The 23,916-nt window shown below is 36.6% G+C and overlaps 1 protein-coding gene across 7 annotated transcripts in view; it reads right to left on the minus strand.

Annotated features, from left to right (window-relative positions):
- Window positions 1-23,916, minus strand: part of SCLT1 (sodium channel and clathrin linker 1) — a 214,980-nt gene that overhangs the window by 160,805 nt on the left and 30,259 nt on the right. For all 7 annotated transcript variants that reach the window (XM_063664122.1, XM_054486821.2, XM_063664124.1 and 4 more), the window contains exon 3: window positions 223-281. In XM_063664122.1, coding sequence (XP_063520192.1) covers window positions 223-281 — 59 coding nt within the window. The remainder of the gene's footprint in view (window positions 1-222; window positions 282-23,916) is intronic.

The following is a 23,916-nucleotide window of genomic DNA, read 5'->3' on the forward strand; positions in this document are numbered from 1 at the left end:
AGACATTGCCAAGTATCTCCTGGGGAAACGGGTAAAGTCGTTCCTGTCTGAGAACTAATTTTGTAGACCCTGTAATACTTGCTTTTTCTTGTCAATTCAAGAACAAAGCATTTAAGTTTAATAACAGCAGACCATAAAACAAACATTCCTGATACTGAAAGAATTATTCTAATAATAATTAAATATAACTAAGAAAATGATATTATTCTGGTAATACTTTACCTTTGGTCAAATACTAGGTTTTCAAATGTGTCGTCTCCTTCTCCTTGGCAGACAGCCTTCTATAAAAGAATGCACATCTTAAAATGTGTTCTCACATCATTCTAGCCAAAATTGATAGTGATATAATATTAAATGCAATTAAATTTTCATAACCTTAGAAACTCTATGTAATTCAAAGTGAGAGAAAAAGAAAAAATAATAATTTCAATTTATACTGAAATGCATTTCGTAAACTTAATACCCATGCATAATAAAAACTATTGGCAAATTAGAAATTTGAGGATTTTTTCTTAATTTGATAAAAATATCTGCCAGAAATCTACATCAATTATAATTTAAAGGTTGAAAAGCAAGATGGAAGGCTATTATTATTTACAAACAATTTGGCCATTTACCTAAAAACTCAGTATAATCTACCAATTATTAGAACTAGTAAGATAATACACTAAAAGTCACCAGACAGAAGATGAACACCTAAAAAAAAATCGGTAGCTTTTTCAAATACCAGCAATAATTAGAAAATGTAACCGAAAAAAGTCCTATTCACTACTATGACAAACAATATCTGGGAATAAAGCAAACAAAAAATTGTACAGGAGCTTATTGAGAAAATTAGCTTTACTAAAGGATATAAAAGGAAATCTAAACAAACATGGTACTATAACATTTATGTATGTGTGGAATGGTCAATATTTTGAGAATGTCAGCTCTCTAAAATTCACTACAACTTCATTGCACTAAAAAATGAAGTTCCAACAGAATAATTTATAAAACTTGATCTTAAATAAATCCTAAAGTTCCATGAATAAGTATGAAAAATTAGCCAAGATAATCTCACCAAAAAAACAAAAAATGGAAAAGAAAAAAGAAAGGGAAGAACTTGGTTACTACATAGCAAAACACCACAATGCTACAGCAATTTAAACAGTATGCTACAGGTACAGTAACAAACACAACAGTATAACAAACCCAGAAATAGATTCAAGCATTTATAGGTATGTGGTATATAAAAGAAGAGGAATTATAATTGAATGGACACAGTACTGCTATCCAACAAATAGTACTGGATAACAAAACAAAATTAGCTTCTAGCACATACTAAATGGAAAAATATAGATAAAAATCCAAATGTTGTTAAAATTTTAACAATTATTGCAAGAAAATGCATTATTGACCTTGAGTTAGACAATGCTTTCTTAACGTCACAAATGCAGAAATTTTTGTCTGTTTTGTTTGCAAATATCCCAAGCAGCGCCTGCCATACTTTTTTGCTCAAATTACATTTGTTAACTGGAAGACACCAGGAGCAAAACCCATAAATGGAAAGACTGACACATTTTACAACATCCAAATTTAAAACTTTTATACAGCTAAAGACACCAAAAGCAAAGTTAAAAGACCTATAGCATTTGTAACATGACCATAAATTTTGTATCTATGGCATATGGAGAAACATTTAAACACAAGATGTACAAGGTTTTTCAGTGGTGCCTTTACTATAAAACATAGCTAACAAAATGTCTTTTAACAGAATAAATAAAAAATGATACAATAGAATCCCATACGTAGTTCAAGAAATTAATTAAATTCATATGTATCAAAATATATATATCATAAAAAACAAGTTATTTCTAGGGATGGAAAGAAGAAAATAGGATAGAGAAGAAAGGTGCTCAAAGGGATCACTAAAAGCATCTGTAATGTTCTGGCTTTTTGAAGGGAGAAAGTATTTATGATCACATACATATTAAAGAGTAATTTAAAAATATAACTCAAAGAAGCCTCTGAATTCTACACTTTCACTTAATTAATTTTTAACATCTTACTCTGTAAATACTTATTTACCTACTATGTGTAAGGGCCCATGGGAGGTACAGTAAATAATAGAAAGATGAACAAACAATTCATAGTCCTTATCCATTGGATGGATTGTAGAGTTATAGGAAGGGACAGGCAAATAAGCAAGGAAAAATAATAATAATAAAGACTTACCATGAAAGAGGCATAGAATGGTGAGAATGAGTAGATGAAAGGAAGATAATAATACTGTTTTTATTCAAGTACTACATACATACAGAAGACTGTACAAATTATAAGTATACAGCTAAATAATTCTCACAAAGTGAATGTACTCGTGTAACCAGAACTCAAATCAAGCAACAGAATACAAGTACTCTTCACTTTGCATATTGGTATATGTGTCTTCATTTTGCACAGTTCTGTGGAAACATAAAATCCAAGTAAGGACAAAGTTCTGATACACACAAGTTTCAGTTAACATGGTACTGCAAAAAGTGAGAACTAAGTATATGACCAACAACCCCCAAACCCCTAAGTCACTACCCCCAGGCTCCATGTGGGACCCAAATCCTGTCTTCCAACAGCAAGAAATCATTTTCCCTATTTTAAAAAACATTATAAAAATATAACTACATAGTATATTTTCTGCTATGTCTGGCTTCTTTTGCTTATCACTGGGTTTGTGAGATTCATTCTTACTGCTGTGAGTAATTTCGGTTAGTTCATTCTTAGTGACATACACTATTTCACTTTACAAGTATGCCACAATATATTTATGCTTTCTATTATTAAATGAAGTATTTAGGTTGTTCATTATTTGACTATTATAAATAGTGCTGCTACAAACATTCTTGAAAAGGTCTTATTGGTACAGGCATTTCTGATGGGTATACCTACAAGTAGAATTGATGACTCATAAGGTCTGTGTCAGTCAGATCTAGAAGAAAATGTCAAAAAATTTTCTGAAGTAATCTTACCAATTTACTCTCCCACAGGCAATATATGAGAGCTATTCCCCATCTTTGTCAACACTTGGAATTATGCTTTTCACTCTAGCCAGTGGATGTAGTAGTATTTCATTGTGGTTTCAATTTCCATTTACCTGATAAATAATGAAGTTGAACACTCTTTTCTACAGTTAGAAAGCATTTTAAATACCCTCTTTTGTGAAGTGACCTGTTTCTCTAATGGGTAATTGTTTCAGTTATTAATTTGAAGACATTCTTCATATATTCTAGATTTTTGCAAGATTACAAATATATTCTCCATTCCATAGCTTGTCTTTTTACTTTCTTAATGATGTCTTAAAAACATAAGTTCTTTCATTTTGAAGTAGCCCAGTTTATCAGTTATTTCTTTATGATTAGTGCTTATGTGCTGTTTAAGCCATCCTGCCTACTATAAGCTCATAACTTCTTCCCTCAAGTTTTATTCTAAAAGCTTTACCTTAACATTTAGATATGCAATCAATGCAGAAGTTACATATGAGAGTAGTTTGGGTAGAGATCAAAATTCATTTTTCTTTATTCTATATGAAAGTCTGGTATGTGTAGAGCTATTTCCAAACTTTATTCTGTTTAACTGGCTTGTTTCCTTGGCCAATACCATACTAACCAAATTACTAAAGCTTTACAGTAAATATTAAGACCTGGTAGTATCTGTTTCCAAGTGTAGTTGTTCTGCAAGATTGTCTTAGCTCTTCTTGTCCCTTTCCATATAAATTTTGAAAACAAAATAGTTCTAGTTTTAATTTTTTGAGGACTTCCATACTGTTCTCCACAGTGGCTAAACTAATGTACATTTCTACCAACAGTGTAGGAGGGTTCCCCTTTCTCCACATCCTCACCAGCATCCATTATTGCCTGTCTTTAGGATAAAAGTCATTCAAACAGGGGTGAGATGGGATCTCACTGTGGTTTTGATTTGCATTTCTCTAATGATTACTTATGTTTAGCATTTTTTCATATACTTCTTGGCTAGTTGTATGTCTTCTTTTAGAGACGTCTATTCAGCTCATTTGCTCCTTTTTAAATTGGATTCTTCTTTTAACTGTTGAATTGTTTGAGTTCCTTATATATTCCGGACATTTATCTCTTGTCAGAAGAATAGTTTTCAAATACTTTCTCCCATTTTGCCGGATTCCTCTTCATTCTGTTGATTGTTTCCTTTACAATACAGAAGCTTTTAAGATTGATATTATCCCATTTGTCTATATTTGCCTTTCTTGCTTATGCCTTTGAGGTCTTCTCCATAAAACCTTTACCCAGGAAAATGTACTGAAACATTTATGTTTTTGTCCACCAGTTTCATAGTGTTGGGTGTTACATTTTTTTAGTCCATTTTGTGTTGATTTTTGTATAGGGTAAGAGACAGGGGTGATTTATTTTTGGCTTATGGATATCCAGTTTTTCCAGCACTATTTCTTTTTTTTTATTTGCAGATGGCAGTTTTTTAATTTTAATTTTTATTTTAAGTTCTGGGATACATGTGCAGAACGTTCAGGTTTGTTACATAGGTATACACATGTCATGGTGGTTTGTTGTACCTATCAACCCGTCATCTAGGTCTCAACCCTGCATGCATTAGGTATTTGTCCTAATGCTCTCCTTACCCTTACACGCCACCCACAGACAGGCCCTGGTGTGTGATGTTCCCCTCCTTGTGTCCCTGTGTTGTCATTGTTCAACTCCCACTTATGAGTGAAAACATGCAGTATTTGCGTTTCTGTTCCTGTGTTAGTTTGCTGAGGACAATGCTTTCCAGCTTAATCCATATCCCTGCAAAGCACATGAACTCATTTTTTTTATGGCTGCATAGTATTCCATGGTGTATATGTGCCCCATTTTCTTTATCCAGTTTATCATTGATGGGCATTTGGGTTGGTTCCAAGTCTTTGCTATTGTAAATAGTGCTTCAATAAACATACGTGTGCATGTGTCTTTATAGTAGAATAATTTATAATACTTTAGGTATATACACAGTAATTGGATTGCTGGGTCAAATGGAATTTCTGGTTCTAGATCCTTGAGAAATTGCCACACTGTCTTCCATAATGGTTGAACTAATTTAAACTCCCACCAGCAGTGTAAAAGCATTCTTATTTATATACAAACTTGCCAGCATCTATTGTTTCTTGACTTTCTAATGATCGCCATTCTAACTGGCGTCACATGGTATCTCATTTGGTTCTGATTTGCATTTCTCTAATGACCAGTGATGAGGAGCTTTTTCTTCATGTTTGTTGGCAGCATAAATGTCTTTTTTGAGAAGTGTCTGTTATTACCCTTCACCCATTTTTTGATTGGGTCATTTTTTTCTTGTGAATTTGTTTAAGTTCCTTGTAGACTGTGGATATTAGACCTCTGTCAGATGGGTAGCTTGCAAAAATATTCTCCCATTCTGTAGGTTGCCTGTTCACTCTGATGATAGTTGCTTTTGCTATGCAGAAGCTCTTTAGTTTAATTGGATCCCATTTGTCAATTTTGGCTTTTGTTGTAATTGCTTTTGGTGTTTTAGTCATGAAGTCTTTGCCCATGCCTATGTCCTGAATGGTGCTGTCCAGGTTTTCTACTGGGCTTTTGATGGTTTTGGCTTTTAAGCCTTTAAACCATCGTGAGATAATTTTTGTATAAGGTGTAAGGAGGGGGTCCAGTTTCTGTTTTCTGCTTGTGGCTAGCCAGTATTCCCAGCACCATTAATTAAATAGGGAATCTTTTCCCCATTACTTGTTTTTGTCAGGTTTATTGAAGATCAGATGGTTGTAGACATGTGGTGTTATTTCTGAGGCCTCTGTTCTGTTCCATTGGTCTATACATCTGTTTTGGTACCAGTACCATGCTGTTTTGGTTAGTGTAGCAATGTAGTATAGTTTGAAGTCAGGTAGCATGATGCCTCCAGCTTTGTTCTTTTTGCTTAGGACTGTCTTGGCTATACAAGCTCTTTTTTGGTTCCATATGAAATTTAAAATATTTTTTTTTCTAGTTCTGTTTAGAAAGTCAATGGTAGCTTGAGGGGAATAGCACTGAATCTATAAACTACTTTGCACAGTATGGCCATTTTCACGATATTGATTCTTCCTATCCATGAGCATGGAATGTTTTTCCATTTGTTTGTGTCCTCTCTTATTTCCTCGAGCAGTGGTTTGTAGTTCTCCTTGAAGAGGTTCTTCACATCCCTTGTAAGTTGTATTCCTAGGTATTTTCTTCTCTTTATAACAATTGTGAATGGGAGTTCACTTATGATTTGGCTCTCTATTGGTCTGCTATTGGTGTAGAGGAATGCTTGGATTTTTGCACATTGATTTTGTATCCTGAGACTTTGCTGAAGTTGCTTATCAGCTTAAAGAGATTTTGGGCTGAGACGATGGGGTTTTCTAAATATATAATCACGTCATCTCCAAACAGAGACAATATGACTTCCTCTTTTCCTAATTGAATATCCTTTCTTTCTTTCTCTTGCCCAATTGCCCTGGCCAGAACTTCCAATACTATGTTGAATAGGAGTGGTGAGAGAGGGCATCCTTGTCATGTGCCGGTTTTCAAAGAGAATGCTTCCAGTTTTTGCCCATTTGGTATGACATTGGCTGTGGGTTTGTCATATATAGCTCCTATTATTTTGAGATATGTTCCATCAATACCTAGCTTATTGAGAGTTTTCAGCATGGAGGGCTGTTGAATTTTGTCGAAGGCCTTTTTTTGCATCTATTGAGATAATCGTGTGGTTTTTGTCACTGCTTCTGTTTATGTCATGGATTATGTTTATTGATTTGCATATGTGAAACCCGCCTTGCATCCCAGGGATGAAGCTGACTTGATGGTGGTAGATAAACTTTTTGATGTGCAGCTGAATTCTGTTTGCCAATATTTTACTGAGGATTTTCACATTGATGTTCATCAGGGATAATGGACTGAAATTTTCTTTTTTTGTTGTATCTCTGCCAGGTTTTGGTATCAGGATGATGTTGGCCTCATAAAATGAGTTAGGGAGGATACCCTCTTTTTCTATTGTTTGAAATAGTTTCAGAAGGAACTGTACCAGCTCCTCTTTGTACCTCTGGTAGAATTCGGCTGTGAATCCATCTGGTCCTGGACTTTTTTTGGTTGGTAGGCTATTAATTACTGCCTCAATTTCAGAACTTGTTTTTGGTCTATTCAGGGATTTGACTTCTTCCTGGATTATTCTTGGGAGGGTGTATGTATTCAGGAATTTATTCATTTTTTCTAGATTTTCTAGTTTTTTTTTGTATAGAGGTGCTTATAGTATTCTCTCATGGTAGTTTTTTGTTTCTGTGGGATTGGTGGTGATATCCCCTTTATCATTTTTTATTGTATCTATTTGATTCTTTTCTCTTTTCTTCTTTATTAGTTTGGCTAGCAGTCTATCTATATCATTGATCTTTTAGAAAAATTAGCTCCTAGATTTATTAATTTTTTGAAGGGATTTTGGTGTCTCTATCTCCTTCAGCTCTGCTCTGATCTTAGTTATTTCTTGTCTTCTGCTAGCTTTTGCATTTGTTTGCTCTTGCTTCTCTAGTTCTTTTAATTGCTATGTTAGGGTGTCAATTTTACATTTTTCTTGCTTACTCTTGTGGGCATTTGGTGCTATAAATTTCCCTCTACAAACTGTTTAAATATGTCCCAGAGATTCTGGTACGTTGTGTCTTTGTTCTCATTGGTTTCAAAGAACATCTTTATTTCTGCCTTCATTTTGTTATTTACCCAGTAGTCATTCAAGAGCAGGTTGTTCAGTTTCCATATAGCTGTGGGGTTTTGAGTGAGTTTCTTGATCCTGAGTTCTAATTCGATTGCACTGTGTTCTGAGAGACTGTTTGTTATGATTTCCATTGTTTTGTATTTGCTGAGGAGTGTTTTACTTCCAATTTTGTGGTCAATTTTAGAATGAGTGTGATGTGGTGCTGAGAATAACATATATTCTGTTGATTTTGGGTGGAGAGTTCTGTAGATGTCTATTAGGTCTCCGTGGTCCAGAGCTGAATTCAAGTCCAGGATATTCTTGTTAATTTTCTGTCTTATCGATCTGTCTAATATTGACAGTGGGGTGTTAAAGTCTCCCACTATTATTGTGTGGGAGTGTAAGCCTCTTTGTAAGTCTCTAAGAACCTGCTTTATAAATCTGGGTCCTCCTGTATTGGGTGTATATATATTTAGGATAGTCAGCACTTCTTAATGCATTGATCCCTTTAACATTATGTAATGCCCTTCTTTATCTCTCTTGACCTTTGTTGGTTTAAAGTCTGTTTTATCAGAGACTAGGATTGCAACCCCTGCTATTTTTTTTGCTTTCCATTTGCTTGGTAAATATTCCCCCATCCCTTTATTTTGAGCCTGTGTGTGTCTTTGCATGTGAGTGGGTCTCCTAAAGACAGCGGACTGATGGGTCTTGACTCCTTACCCAATTTGCCAGTCTGTGTCTTTTAATCGGGGCATTTAGCCCATTTACGTTTAAGGTTAATATTGTCATGTGTGAACTTGATCCTGTCATCATGATGCTAGCTGGTTATTTCGCCCATTAGTTGATGCAGTTTCTTCATAGTGTCAATGATCTTTACAATTTGGTATGTTTTTGCAGTGGCTGTCACCAGTTTTTCCTTTCCATATTTAGTGCTTCCTTCAGGAGTTCTTCTAAGGCAGGCCTGGTGGTGACAAAATCCCTCAGCATTTGCTTGTCTGTAATGGGTTTTATTTCTCCTTCGCTTATGAAGCTTAGTTTGGCTGGATATAAAATTCTGGGGTGAAAATTCTTTAAGAATGTTGGATATTGGCTCCCACTCTCTTCTGGCTTCTAGGGTTTCTGCCAAGAGATTTGCTGTTAGTCTAATGGGCTTCCCTTTGTGGGTAACCTGACCTTTCTCTCTGGCTGCCCTTAACATATTTTCCTTCATTTCAACCTTGATGAATCTGATGATTATATGTCTTGGGGTTGCTTTTCTCGAGGAGTATCTTTGTGGTGTTCTCTGTATTTCCTGAATTTGAATGTTGGCCTGTCTTGCTAGGTTGGAGAAGTTCTCCTGGATGATATCCTGAAGAGTGTTTTCCAAGTTGGTTCCATTTTCTCTGTCACTTTCAGGTACACCAATCAAACACAGATTTGGCCTTTTCACATAGTCCCATATTTCTTGAAGGCTTTGGTCCTTGCTTTTCATTCTGTTTTCTCTAATCTTGTCTTTATGCCTTATTTCAGTAAGTTGATTTTTAATCTCTGATATCCTTTCTTCCGTTTGATCGATTCAGCTACTGATGGTTATGTATGCTTTACAAAGTTCTTGTGTTGTGTTTTTCAGCTCTGTCAGGTTATTTATGTTCTTCTCTAAACTGGTTATTACAGTTAGCAGCTCTTGTAACCTTTTTATGAAGGTTCTGAGCTTCCTTGCAGTGGGTTAGAACATGCTCCTTTAGCTCACAGGAGTTTGTTATTACCCACCCTCTGAAGCCTACTTCTGTCAATTTGTCAAACTCATACTCTGTCCAGTTCTCTGCCCTTGCAGAAAGGAGAGGAGTTGTGAACATGTGGAGAAGAGGCATTCTGGTTTTTGGATTTTTCAACATTTTTGCACTGGTTTTTCCTCATCACCATGGATTTATCTGCGTGGTGGATTTGATCTTTGAGGCTGATGACCTTTGGGTGGGGTTTTTGTGTTGGGGTCCTTTTTGTTGATGTGGATGTTACTGGTTTCCATTTTTTAGTTTTTCTTCTAACAGTCAGGCCCCTCTTCTACAGGTCTGCTGCAGTTTGCTGGAGGACCACTCCAGACCTTGTTTTCCTGGGTGTCACTAGCAGAGGCTGCAGAACAGCAAAGATGGCTGCCTGCTCCTTCCTCTGGAAGCTTTATCCCAGAGGGGCACTGGCCTAATGCCAGCTGGAGCTCTCCTGTATGAGGAGTCAGTCAACCCTTGTTGGGAGATCTTTCCCAGTCAGGAGGCATGGGGGTTAGGGACTCACTGGAGGAGGCAATCTGTCCCTTAGCAGAGGTCTAGTGCTGTGCTGGGAGGATTCTGCTTGTCAGGATCTGCTGCACTCTTCAGAGCCAGCAGGCAGGATCATGTAATTCCGCTGAAGCTGCGACCACATTCGCCCCTTCTCTCAGGTGCTCTGTCCCAGGGAGATAGGAGTTTTATCTATAAGCCCCTAACTGGGGCTGCTGCCTTTCTTTCAGAGATACCCTATGAGCATGAATCTAGAGAGGCATTCTGGCCACAGCCTCTTTGCTACATTATATTGAGTTCTGCCCAGTCTGACCTTCCCAGCCTCCTTAGCAGTGACAGGAAAACTGCCTACTAAAGTCTCAGTAATTGTGGATGCCCCTCCCCCAACCAAGCTCGTTCATCCCAGGTGGACTTCAGACTACTGTGTTGGCAGCAAGAATTTCAAGCCAGTGGTTCTTAGCTTGCTGGTCTCCATGGGAGTGGGACTCACTGAGCAAGACCACTTGACTCTATGGCTTCAGCTCCCTTTCCAGGGGAGTGAGCAGTTCTGTCTCGCTGGGGTTCCAGGCACCACTGGCATAAAAACAAAACAAAACAAAACAAAAAAACTCCTGCAGCTAGCTTGGTGTCTGCCCAAATATCCACCCAGTGTTGTCCTTGAAATTCAAAGTCCTGGTGGTGTAGGCAACAAGGGAATCTCCTGATCTGCAGACTGCAGAAACCGTGGGAAAAGCATAGTATCTGGGCTGAATAGCACAGTCCCTCATGGCTTCCTTTGGCTGTGGGAGGGAGGACCCCGGCTGCTTGCACTTCACGGGTGAGGTGATGCTCCACCCTGCTTCTGCTCACCCTCCATGGTCTGCAACCATTGCCTAACCAGTCCCAATGAGATAAACAGGTTACCTCAGTTGGAAATGCAGAAATCACCCACCTTCTGCACTGGTCTCACTGAGAGCTGCAGACTGGAGCTGTTCCTATTCGGCCATCTTGCCAATGTCTACCTGCCAGTACTATTTCTTAAAGAGACTGTCCAATCCCCAGTGAATGTTCTTGGCGCCTTTGTTGAAATTCAGTTGGCTGTAAATTTTGATTCTTTGTTGTGTTCCATTGGTCTATGTGTCTATTTTTATGGCAGTACCATGCTGTTTTGGTTACTATAGCTTTATAGTATATTTTGAAGTCAGGTGGAGTGATGCCTCCAGCTTTGTTCTTCAAATCCATGAACATGGTATGTATTTATATTTGTTTGGATCATTTTCAATTTCTTTCAACATTTATATATTTACTTATACAAATCTTTCACCACCTTGGTAAATTTATTCTTAGAAATTTTCCTAATTTTTAGTAGCTATTGTAAATGAGATTGCTTTCTTGATTTTTTCTCTCACTAGTTTAGTGTATAGAAACAATACTAACTTTTGCATGTTGATTTTGTATTCTGCAACTTTACTTAATTTGTTGATCAGTTCTAAGAGTGTTTTGGTGGAGCTTTTACACGTTCCTATATATAAGATGATGTCATCTGCAAACAGGGACAACTTCCTCCTTTCCAATTTGGATGCCCTTTAATTTCTTTCTCTTGCCTAAGTGCTCTAGCTAGGACTCCCATACTAAGTTGAATAAAAATGGTGCATGTGGGCATCCTGGTGTTGTTCCAAACCTTAGGAAGAAAAAACTTTCAACTTCTACACAGTCAGAATAATGCTGGCTGTGGGTCTGTCATATATGGTCTTAATTGGGCTGAGATACATTACTTTTACACCTAATGTGTTGAAAGTTTTTTTAAATCAAGAAGATATGTTTAATTCTATCACTTGCTTTTTTTGGATCTATTGAGATTATCATATGGTTTTTGTCCTTCATTCTTAGATGTGATGTATCAAGTTTACCGATTTGTGTATATTGAACTATCCGCACATCTCTTGATCCCACTTGATAATGGTAAATAATCCTTTTAATAGGCTGCTGGATTCTTTTTCCAATTATTTTGTTGAAGGATTTTCAATCTATATTCATTGAGATATTAACCTACAGTTTTCTTTTATTGTGCCTTTGTTGGGTTTTGGTATCAGGTAATGCTGGCCTTGTGGGATGCATTTGGAAGAATTCCCTCACCTTTGGTTTTCTGGAATAATTTTAGAAGAATTAATATTATTCTTTTTTTTTTTTTTTTTTTTTTTGATGACCCTCAGCCTCCCAAGTAGCTAGGACTACAGGCGCATGCCATCATGCCCAGCTAATAAGAATTAATATTATTCTTTAAATGTTTTGGTAGAATTCAGCAGTGAAGCCATCAGGTCCGGAGTTAGTTTTTTTTTTTTTTTTTTTTAGACTTTTTATTACAGACTCATTCTCATTCCTCATAATTGGTCTGTTCAGGTTTTCTATTTCTTCTACATTTAATCTTGGAGGGTTCTGGGAATTTATCCATTATTGCTAGGTTTTCTAATTTATTGACATATAATTGTTCACAATAGTTCTATTGATCCTTTGTATTTGTATTTCTTTTTTTTTTTTGAGAGGGAGTCTTGCTCTGTCGCCCAGGCTGGAGTGCAGTGGCATGATCTCGACTCACTGCAACCTCCACCTCCCAGGTTCAAGTGATTCTTGTGTCTCAGCCATCCAAGTAACTGAAATTACAGGCACCTACCACCATGCCTGGCTATGTTTTGTATTTTTAGTAAAGACGGGGTTTCACCATGTTGGCCAGGCTGCTCTTGAACTGGCATCAGGTGATCTGCCCACTTTGGCCTACCAAAGTGCTGGGATTACAGGCATGAGCCACCATGCCTAGCCCAATCCCTTGTGTTTCTGTGGTATCATAATGTCTCGTTTTTTCACTTCTGACTTTATTTGGATCTTTTCACTTTTTCCTTGGTTATTTTGCCATGGTTTGTTGTTTATCTTTTCAAATAATGAATTTTTCATTTTGTTGATCTTTTGTATTGGCTTTTTAGTACCAATTTTGTCCATTTCTACTCTGACATTTATTATTTCTTTCCCATTTTGTGTTTGACTTGTTCTTGCCTTTCTAGTTCCTTCAGATGTTTCATTAGGTTAATTGAAGTCTTTCTATTTTTTTTTTGATGTAGGCATTTACTGCTATAAATTTACCTCTTTTGCTGTATTCCATTGTTTTTGGTATACTGTGTTTCCATTTTCACTTGTTTCAAGAAATTTTCAAATTTCCTTCTTAATTTCTTCATTGACCTATTGGTCATTCAAGAGCACGTTGTTTAATTTCCATGTATATGTACAGTTTCTAATGTTCCTCTTGTTACTGAATTATAGTTTTATTCCACTGTGGTCATAAACAATATTTGAAATATTTTAATCATTTTAATTTTGTTGAGACTTGTTTTGTGGCCTAATATAATATATCCTGGAGAATGTTCCATGTGTTGATGAAAATAGCATGTATTCTTCAGTTGTTGAATAAAAATTTATATAAATGCATATGAGATCCATTTGATCTATGGTTTAAATCTAATGTTTATTGTTTTTCTGTCTAGATGATCAGTCCAATGCTGAGAGTGGGGTGTTAATGCCACCACCTATTATTGTATTAGAGTCTATCTATCACTTTAGATAAAATATTTACAATTGTTACATTTATTCTTGATCACAGGACTCCCTTTATCTTCCTTTACATATTTGTATGCTCTGGTGTTGGGTGTATATATATTTAAAAAGATTATATCCTCCTTCCTGAATTGATCAGGAAGGAGGATATAATTGAATTCATCATGATATAATTGAATTCATCATTATACAAAGACTTTGTGTTTGTTTCCAGTTTTTGATTTAACGTCTGTATTGTTTCATATAAGAATAGCCACCTTTGTTTGATTTTTGTTTTCCTTTGAGTAGAGTATCTTTTCCCGTGCCTTCTCTTTCCATCCATATGTATGTTTACACGTGAAGTGAGTTTGTTGTAGGTAGCATATAACTGGGTGACAGCTTTTTATCCATTCAGCATGCCTTTATCTTTTAAGTGGGAAATGGAATCCATTTAGATTCATGGTTATTATTGCCAGTTAAGGACTTACTCTTGTCACTTTGTTATTTGTTTTCTGGTGGTTTTGTATATCCTTTTGTTCCTGTTTTTCTCTTATTATTGTGGTTTGGTAGTTTTCTCTAGTGATAAGGTTTGATGCTTTTTCCATTTCTCCTTCGTGTATCTGCTCCACCAGTGAGTTTTGTATTTTTATGTGCTTTCATGATAGCAATTATTGTATTTTGCTTTCAAATATAGGACTCTCTTGAGCATTTCTGTAGGTCTGATAGAGTGGTCATGAATTTTCTCAGTTTGCGTTTGTTTGGGAAAAACTCTTTCTCCCTCATTTCTGAAGGAGAGTGTTGCTGGGTATAGTATTCTTGGCTGATATTGTTTTTCTTCTTTTGGCACTTTGACCATTCTCTCCTGTCCTGTAAGGTTTCTGCAGACAAATGCTGCTGGTCTAATTACAGATTCTTTTATATGTGACTTGCTGCTTACCTCTGGCTAGCTTTAGAATTTTCTCTTTGTCTTTGACTTTTGAAAATTTGTCTGTAATATACCTCAGAGAAGACCTGTTTGGGTTAAGTCTCTTTGGGGATGTTTGAACTTCCTGAATCCAGATGTCCATATCTCTCCACAGCCTTGGGAAGTTTTCAGCTATTATTTCATTAATAGGTTTTCTATGCTTTTCCCTTCTCTTCTTCTGGAAAGCTCATAATATGAATATTTGTTTGCCTAATGGTGTTCCATAAGTACTGTAGGCTTTGTTATATTTATTTTTTTCTGCAGAAAATATTTCAAACAACCTGTCTTCAAGTTCTGAGATTCTTTGTTCTGCTTGATCAAGTCTCTCCTTGAAGGCCTGGACTGTACTTTTCATTTAATTCATCAAATTCTTCAGTTGAAGAAATTGTTTGATTCATTTTAGTGATTTCTCTTTGTTAAATTTCTTATTCATATTGTGAATTCTTTGTCTGATTTCACTGAATTATCTACTGTATTATCTTTTACTTCATTGGGTTACCTTAGTATCATTACATTGAATTCTTCTTCTGGAAATTCATTGATTTCCTTTTCATTGGGTTCTTTACTAAAGACTTGTGTTCCTTTGGTGGTGACATATTTCCTTCCTTTTTCATGTTTCTTGTGTCCCTGCATTGATTCATACGCCTGTTGGAACAATCACCTCTTCCATATCTTGTAGAATAGTTTTCATAGAGAAATACTTTCACCTGCAGTTGGGCTTTAGTGTACCAGTTGGGAAGGGCATGGTAATTTTGTTTACAGATAAGTGCAATGGAATAGGGTCCATGAAGCTTTTTCAGCTGTAATTAATGTCAGCAGTAACTGTGGGTTTCTTAGTGGCCTAGGCTGTAGAAGTTTGTGGCAGTGGTGGTATGGATTGTTAATTTCCTTAATATCAAGTATTCTTGGGGTCCTCCTATATTTAATTTCACCACAATAGGGAGACTTATCAAGAGGATCCCTGTTGTTCCCAGGTATGACATGGTCTACAAGTAGCTGCAGTGGCACTGGGTTCCTGGTGCAGGGTCTTGGAATGGCTGTGGGGTGAGATCTTAGGCTTAGCATTTCATCAATCCTTTGTGGTACCTGGGTTTGGGGGTTCAGGTTTACTCTTTGTGGCAGGTTTGGACGTAGAGTGCCCACAGAGCCAGGATCTGGACTCTAAGACACCCCTATCCACTGGGGCCAAAGGGCTGCATTGTACTTGTGGTTCTATGCCTGGGTGGGGGCAGGGCACAGCACTGGCCCAACTCCTGAGAAGAAAAGGTACTCTGGAGATTTGTGCCTGAGGAGCAGAGTACACCTAGAAGTAAGGAACTTGAGCCAATAGATTCAGTGGCATCTCAGATACCAGGGGATAAGACACCATGTAGTGGTGACTATAGACCCTAGGATGGTAAGGCTTATCTGTATCTTACTTTCTGTGAGGGCAGGTGCGCAGCAGCAAGTTTCCCAGAATGGCAAAGCACAGTTGTCTTTTCAGTTTTTGGGGATATCAGAGAATAGCACAACAATGAATCCACTCCCTAGAAAGAAATGTATCTCTGCAGCACAGACTCTGGGGGCTAGTCCAGCTCCAGGGAAGCAGCGTATGAGATGTCTGGCCTGTAGGGTGGGGTATTTCAGCTTAGTCACTGATGCTTCCTTGGGATAAGCACTCAGCTCTGACAGGGCAGCAATTTCCCAGAAGGTGATAGCATACTTCAGATCAATCCTGGGGACAATGAGCATTCTGAGTGGTCTAAACACCATTTTGCTAGAATGTGGGATGCTGCTTCAAATTGAGGCATTGAGGAGATGTGATTGCTCTGAGTGGCTAAGGTGCTGTTTTCCTAGGAGACAGGGTACCACTTTGGGTCCAGTCTGGTGGTGGGGGCGTGGATGGGGTGAGGGGAAGGTAGGGTAGTTCCACCTCTGCCTGGCCCACAGGGAAGGGTGTAACAGTTTCTCACAGCTCAGTCTTGAGATGCTGAACCACTGAGATGAGGTGGCTGAAAAGCTGCTTAGCCTCAGTAATGAAGGGGAGCTACCTGCCCCCAGAGCAAGGCACACTCCAATTGCAGTTTCAATTCCACAGTGCATAGCACACTAATTGCATAAGCCACAGGGCTCAGGGTACAGTGTTGGTTCCTGGTTATGTGGACTCTAGGTAGCTCCCTCAGATAAGTTTAGTGACTTTGAGGATTGCAGGGGACCCCAGTGGTGAGGTCTGTAGGTGTCCAAGGAGTTAATGCAGGCTGCTGAAATCCTCTTGCTTACCTTTCCCAAGTAGAGAGAAATTCTTCCTTGTTCCTAGCTGGTCCCAGTTGGGGGTTGGTGTAATGGAAGCCTGTCATTTCCTTCCATCTTCTACATGGCCATTTTGAGTTTCTGTGCCCACTTGGGTTTCTGTTACTCCTCTGATGCACTCTGGCACTCACTCTCCGTTATTTTTGTTAAAATGAAGTTATTTGTTGTTCTGGCTATCTTTGTGAGAGGAGTAATTGCTAGAGTCTTCTACTTCGCTATCTTGCAGATGTCACTTTTTCTCTTTTAACCTTTGTAGAGGAGGTAAAAGTGATTTATACACCACCATTACAGTGTCAGAATATTCTTGACTATAAACTTACTTTTATCCATGAATTGATACTTTCATGTTTCAATGTTTTAATAAGTAGTATCACTTTGCTTCAGCTTCAAGAACTCTTTAGCATCTTTTGTAAATTGAGGCTAGTGGTGATGAACTCCCTCAGCTTTTGTTTGTCTAGGAAAAGCTTTATCTCCCCTTCACTTCTGAAGGGTAGTCTTGTTGGGTAAAGTATTCTTGGTTGACTTATTTTTTCTTTCAGTACTTTCAATATACCATCTCCCTGTCTCCTGATCTGTAAGGTATCTGTTGAGAAATCCATTGATTGCCTATGGAAGTTCCTTTGTATGTTATAAGTCCTTTTCTCTTGCTGCTTTTAGAATTAACTGTCTTTGATTTTTGACAAATTGATTATAATGTGCCTGAGCAAAGTCATCTTTGGGTGAATCTGTTTGGGAACCCTTGGGTCTTATGTCTGATGTCCAGATGTCTCCCAAGATTTGGGAATTTTTCAGACATCATTTCTTTAGCTTTGTGCTTCTTTTTTTCTCTCTCCTCCTTCTGAGACTCTCACAATCTGTGTATCACTTCTTTGACAATGTCTCATAAATACCTTAAGCTTTCTTAATTACTTTTCAATCTTTTTTTTTTCTTGTCTGACTGGGTAATTTCAAATGACCTGCTTTCAAGTTCACAGATTATTTCTTCTAGTTGATCAAGTATAATGCTAAAGCTCTCTATTGCACTTTTCATTTCATTAACTGTATTATATTGCTATCTTAACATCTGAATCAGTCTTATGTTGCCATCTTAACATATGAAGCAGTCACCTCCTGTAGTCTTTACTGACTGGCTTTGGGAAACAAACAGCTTCATCAAGCTTCTCTCAGACATTTTCAATAGATGTACCCACTCCATACCTTCAGCCATTACCTTTTAGGGAGAATTCCTAAGACTGTATGCTTTCTTTGGATCCCATTAAACTAGGCTGGGTGTTGAGAATATCCCATGTTTTTTTTGTGGGGGGTAGTGCCCTGAAATGCTCAAGTTTGTGTGCATTCTCTAAATCCCAAAGAGTTGTGCCAGCTGACTGTGCTTGCATTCCCCATCTAGGGGGTGCACATGACAGCCAACCATGGGGAAGGAGGGCAGTAATGCATATGAAGAGTTGGAATCACCTGTGGGCCAGCTGGTGTGGTGGTACACCACAGGTTAGGCGTCCCAAGCAGCTTATGAGTGGGTCTGCTGATAGAGTCTGCAAAGTGGTTAGTAGGATACACAGCCCTTTCTTGAGTTTCAAGCCCTGACTGTGAGTCCCTCCCTGTTCTCCCTGCTCCTAGTCTCTCCTAGACACTTAGCCAGGCTGATCCCATTATTCTGGGTGAGTCAAAAAGAGGTGGGTCTTTTCAATTGTCCTGCACAGGTAGAAAAGCCAGGAGCTTACTCACTATGCTGTCACTTCCCTCTGTGGGAAGAATCATAGGTTGAGGGAATCTCTCTTGGAACTGAGGTGTGCCATCTTGGGGCAGGAGTGATGCAGGTGAACTGAAATTGTTCTTACATCCTTCAGTGTGTCTATTTTCCAGTGGTATTCTGGAACTTCTCTAGCCTTTAAACTCCTAGAAAGGGTGGTTGTCAAAATTGGTGCACTGTGGGGAGATGACAGTAGATAACACTTATTCTTTTATCTAGCTCTCTTTCACCTGTTTTCTAATTGAATAGCTGGTTTTGTTTCTTCTTGTTTGTTAAACTGTTGAATTTTAAGAGTTCTATATAAATTTAAGATAGTAATAACCAGTCATATATATGGTTTGCAAATTTTTCTGTCAGTCTGTGGTATGTTTATTCATCCTCCTGTAACAGAGCCAAAGTTTTTAACATTAGTAAAGTTCAAACTTTCAATTTATGGACCTTGCTTTTTCCTTTTATGGACCATGCTTGTGATATCAAAATTCTTTTTCTAGCTCTAGATTCTGAAGAGTATCTGCCACTGACCCTCAAAAATTTTATAGATTCACATCTTCAGTTTAATTCTGTGAGCCATTTTGAGTTCATTTTCGTATAAGTTTTGAGATTTTCATTGAGATTATAGTCTGCTTGCCTTTTTTCTAGCTTTCAGCATTGTATTTTTGTTTCACATATAATGTTCAATGCTTTTAGATGTACACAGTGAGAGGAATAAGGAAAAGTACATTTACACCATATTCCTGAAATTAGATGTCCATCCTACAATTTTTATGTGTCTAATTTTTAGTATTCTAAGTTCAAACTATTTTCTAGCTTAATTTAGAAATTTCCTTTGACTAGTAAGCCATTAGAAGCATACTGTTAAATTTCAAAGCAACAGAGGATTTTCTGGTTAACTTTTTGTTGTTACTTTACAGCTAAATGCCACTGTGGTCAGAAAACAAATTATAAGTAATTTGAAACCCTTGAAATTTGTTGAAATTTATGACTCAGCATATGGTCAATTTTGGCAACTGCTCCATATGCACTGTAAAAGAACATGTACTCCATTTTTGTTGAGTTCAGTGTTCTACATAAGTCATTTAGGGGAATTTTGTCAATTGTGCTGTTTAGAACCTTTTATTTTTTTCTTTGCTTATTCTTGCTTATTCTCCATGGTGAAAGAATTCTCCCTTAAAAGTGTATATTTGCTTCTTTTTTACTTTTAGTTTTGTCACTTTTTTCTTTTATACATTTTGAAGCTTGAAGTTGGGTATAGAAGTATTAAAATTCACCACGGATTTAACTCCTTCACTTATTTATCTACAGTAATATTTCTTAGTTAAATCTATTTCATTTCATATCACTAGGCCTATGTTTGCTTTCTTTTAATTAATATTTTCATGGTGTAACTTTTTCTATCCTTTTCATTTTCAACCGTATTGCTGTTCACATAGTTGGCTTTGTGTGTGTGCACGTGTGTGCACTTTAAGTACTTAGAATGTTTAATGTATTCACATTTAACATAATTAATATTCATAATAAAATAGACTTAGAACAAGAGTTGGCAAAGCTTTTTTGTAAAGGGCCTGACCATAAATATTTGACTTTGCAAATAACATGGTTTTTGTTCCAACTATTTTCAAGCCTGTTGCTGTAGCACAAATGGAGTCATAGACAACAGATAAACAAATGACTATAGCTGTGTTCCAATAAATCTCTATCTAATGAAACACATAGCGTGTGGGATTTGGCCAGCGGGCTATAGTTTGCTAAACTCTAAATTACAATAAATAAATGTATTGTAATTTATTTATATAATGTAATTTATCGTAATCAGGAAATAAATAAAAGGCTCAAAGCACCAATATCCTGCAAGAGTGTACTGAGTTTAAGTTTGACTCATAGAATATCAAAGTATTTCAAGTGTGAATTCTAAATTAGCAATTTCACGACAATTTATTTTCTTTCCAGTTGTAGTGATTAAACCATATTATTCTGGAAGGGAAACACAAAATAGCAACAGACAAAATGAGAGTACCCAGACACAGAACAAGCTATGCATATATGCAAACTTGATATAGATAAGTCAGTAGGGAAAACATGAAATAATAAATGCTGGAAGCAATGGTTATTTATACAGAGAAAAAAAATAGCCCTGTCCTAAACAATCCACAATAATAAATTCCAGACTGAATAAAGACTTAAATGTGAAAAGCTCATATATGCTAGTGAGGAACTTCTTAAGACACAGTAATAAAATTCACAACAGAAAAACATACATTTAACTGTATTAAAAGTTAAAATTTTTCTATTAGAAAACATATAAACCAGATAAATGAAAGCCCACAGTTTAAAGTTTACTAGTTTTAATGACCAAAGGGTATTACTAGAAAAAATATAACAGAGGAAATCTGAGATCAATAACAAATAAAAGCAAGAATAATCTCACTAATAATTAGAGAAATACAAATAAAAACAAAAGTGAGATGTTATTTCACACAAGTCAAACTGATAAAACAAAATATTTGACATTACTACCAAATGTTAAAAGGTTGTTTCACAATGAACACTCTTATAGACCATGAATTAGAATGAAAATTATTGCAACCACCTCCAGCAATTCTAGTAAATCTTAAGATAACTTCAATTTTAGGTAGACATACTAAAAAAAAATCACATGTATATATGGAGACATGTTCAAGACTGTACTGAAACATTATCGCAAAATTAAAGAATTAGACAAAATCTAAATTTCTTTGTCAAGAGAATGGATACATTTTGGTATAGTAATACAATGGAATGTAGCAATAGTTACAGTACATAAACTGGTAAAATATATTTCAAATATTAAAAATAATGTTGAGCACATAATAGCTTTTGCAGGATACATACAGCATGATATCATCACTTATTGGTTTAAAAATGTGACAAATGGCACAATAAAGTAATTTCAGGTATAATCATATAAAGTATTAAACCATGAATAGTATTGAAAAACACTAAGTTCAGGATAGTAATTACCATTGGGAAGGGACAGAAGGAAACAGGTGAAGAAAGAAGTGCACACAGAGATTCATTTATTTCTGTGATATTTAATTTCTTAACAAAAATAAAACATAAAACATAACAAAACCTGAAACAAATATGGCAAAAAGTTAAGAACTGACACAATTGGGTGGTAGGTACACAGGTATTAGTTTTATCTTCTATATTTTGATGTATGCTTGAAGTATATAAATTTTTCAAAATAAAGAATAAGATATATAAAGTGTTTAGCCTAACTCCTGACATAGAAAACTCTTAATAAATCTTGGCTCATTATCTTTGTTTTTTTTCTAAACATGAGAAAAAAAAAACCCCAAATCATTAGCTAACCCAATGTATATATTATAAGCATTTAACCAACATGGGAAGGATTAACTCTTGAAATGCGAAACTTTAAATGATACGTTCACATGGTTCCAGGAGAACTGCAATATGAATTAGGTAAAATGAAAAGGCAATCTTCCATAGTACATCTTGATGAACAAAATAATAAATGCATCTAGTAGCCTACATAATTTCAGAAACTGATTTATCCTAGACTACTAAAAATAGTTTATACTTTAAAAAGATTAAGAAGTTTTGTTTGTTTGTTTTTTGAGATGGAGTCTGGCTCTGTCACCCAGGCTGGAGTGCCATGGAATGATCTCAGCTTACTGCAACAGCCACCTCTCTGATTCAAGTGATTCTGCTGACTCAGCCTCCCAAGCAGCTGGGATAACAGGTGCATACCACCATGCCTGGCTAATTTTTGTTATTTTTAGTAGAGATGGGGTTTCACCATGTTGGCCAGGCTGACCTTAAACTCCTGACCTCAAGCGATCCACCTGCCTTGGCCTCCCTAAATGCTGAGATTACAGGCGTGAGCCACCATGCCTGGCAAAGAAGTAATATTTTAACTTTTTTTTTTTTTTGATGTTATTTCTACAGGTTGCTGGGGAACAGGTGGTGTTTGGTTACATGGGTAAGTTCTTTAGTGATGATTTGTGACATTTTCGTGCACCCAACACCCGAGCAGTATACACTGCACCCAATTTGTCTTTCATCCCTCACCTCCTTGCCACCCTTTCCACCTGAGTCCCCAAAGTCCACTGTGTCATCCTTATGCTTTACATCTTCATAGCTTAGCTTCCAATTATGAGTCAGAACATACAATGTTTGGTTTCCCATTCCTGAATTACTTCACTTAGAATAATAGTCTCCAATCTCATCCAGGTTGCTGCAAATGCCATTAATTCATTCCTTTTCAAGGATAAGTAGTATTCCATCACATATATATGTATGTGTGTGTGTGTATATATATCAGTAGTAGGATTGCTGGATCAAATGGTAGTCCTACTTTTAGTTCTTTAAGGAATCTCCACACTGATTCCCATAGTGGTTGTGCTAGTTTATATTCCTACCAGCAGTGTAGAAGTGTTCCCTGTTCACTGCATCCATGCCAACATCTACTGTTTTTTGATTTTTTGATAATGGCCATTCTTGCAGGAGTAAGGTGGTATCACGTTGTGGTTTTGTTTTGCATTTCCATGATCATTAGTAATGTTGAGTACTTTTTCATATGTTTGTTGGCCATCTGTATATCTTCTTTTGAGAACTTGTCTATATGTATATGTTTGTTGGCCATTTGTATATCTTCTATTGAGAATTGTCTATTCAGGTCCTTGGCCCACTTTTTGATGGAATTATTTGTTCTTTTCTTGCTGATTTGTTTGAGTTTGTTGTAGATTCTGGATATTAGTCCTTTGTCAGATGCATAGATTGTGAAGATTTTCTCCCACTCTGTGGACTGTCTGTTTACTCTCCTGACTGTTCCTTTGCAGTACAAAAGCCCTTTAGTTTAATTAGATCCCAGCTATTTATCTTTGTTTTTAATTGCATTTGCTTTTGGGTTCTTGGTCATGAAATTCTTGCCTAAGCCAATGTCTAGAAAGGTTGTTCCAATGTTATCTTCTAGTATTTTTACAGTTTCAGGTCTTAGATTTAAGTCCTTAATCCATCTGGAGTTGATTTTTGTTTAAGGGGAGAGATGAGGATCTAGTTTCATTCTCCTACATGTGGCTAGCCAATTATCCCAGCACCGTTTGCTGAAAAGTGTGTCCTTTCCCCACTTTATGTTTTTGTTTGCTTTGTCAAAGATCAGTTGGCTGTAAGTATTTGGGTTTATTTCTGGGTTCTCTATTCTGTTCCATTGGTCTATGTGCCTATTTTTATACCAGTACCATGCTGTTTTGGTGGCTACGGCCTTATAGTATAGTTTGAAATCAGGTAGTGTGATGCCTCCAGATTTGTTCTTTTTGCTTAGTCCTGCTTTGGCTATGCAGGCTCTCTTTTAGTTCCATATGAATTTTAGAATTGTTTTTTCTAAT

Source organism: Pongo pygmaeus, chromosome 3 (assembly GCF_028885625.2).
Source record: "Pongo pygmaeus isolate AG05252 chromosome 3, NHGRI_mPonPyg2-v2.0_pri, whole genome shotgun sequence".
Lineage (NCBI taxonomy): Eukaryota > Metazoa > Chordata > Mammalia > Primates > Hominidae > Pongo > Pongo pygmaeus.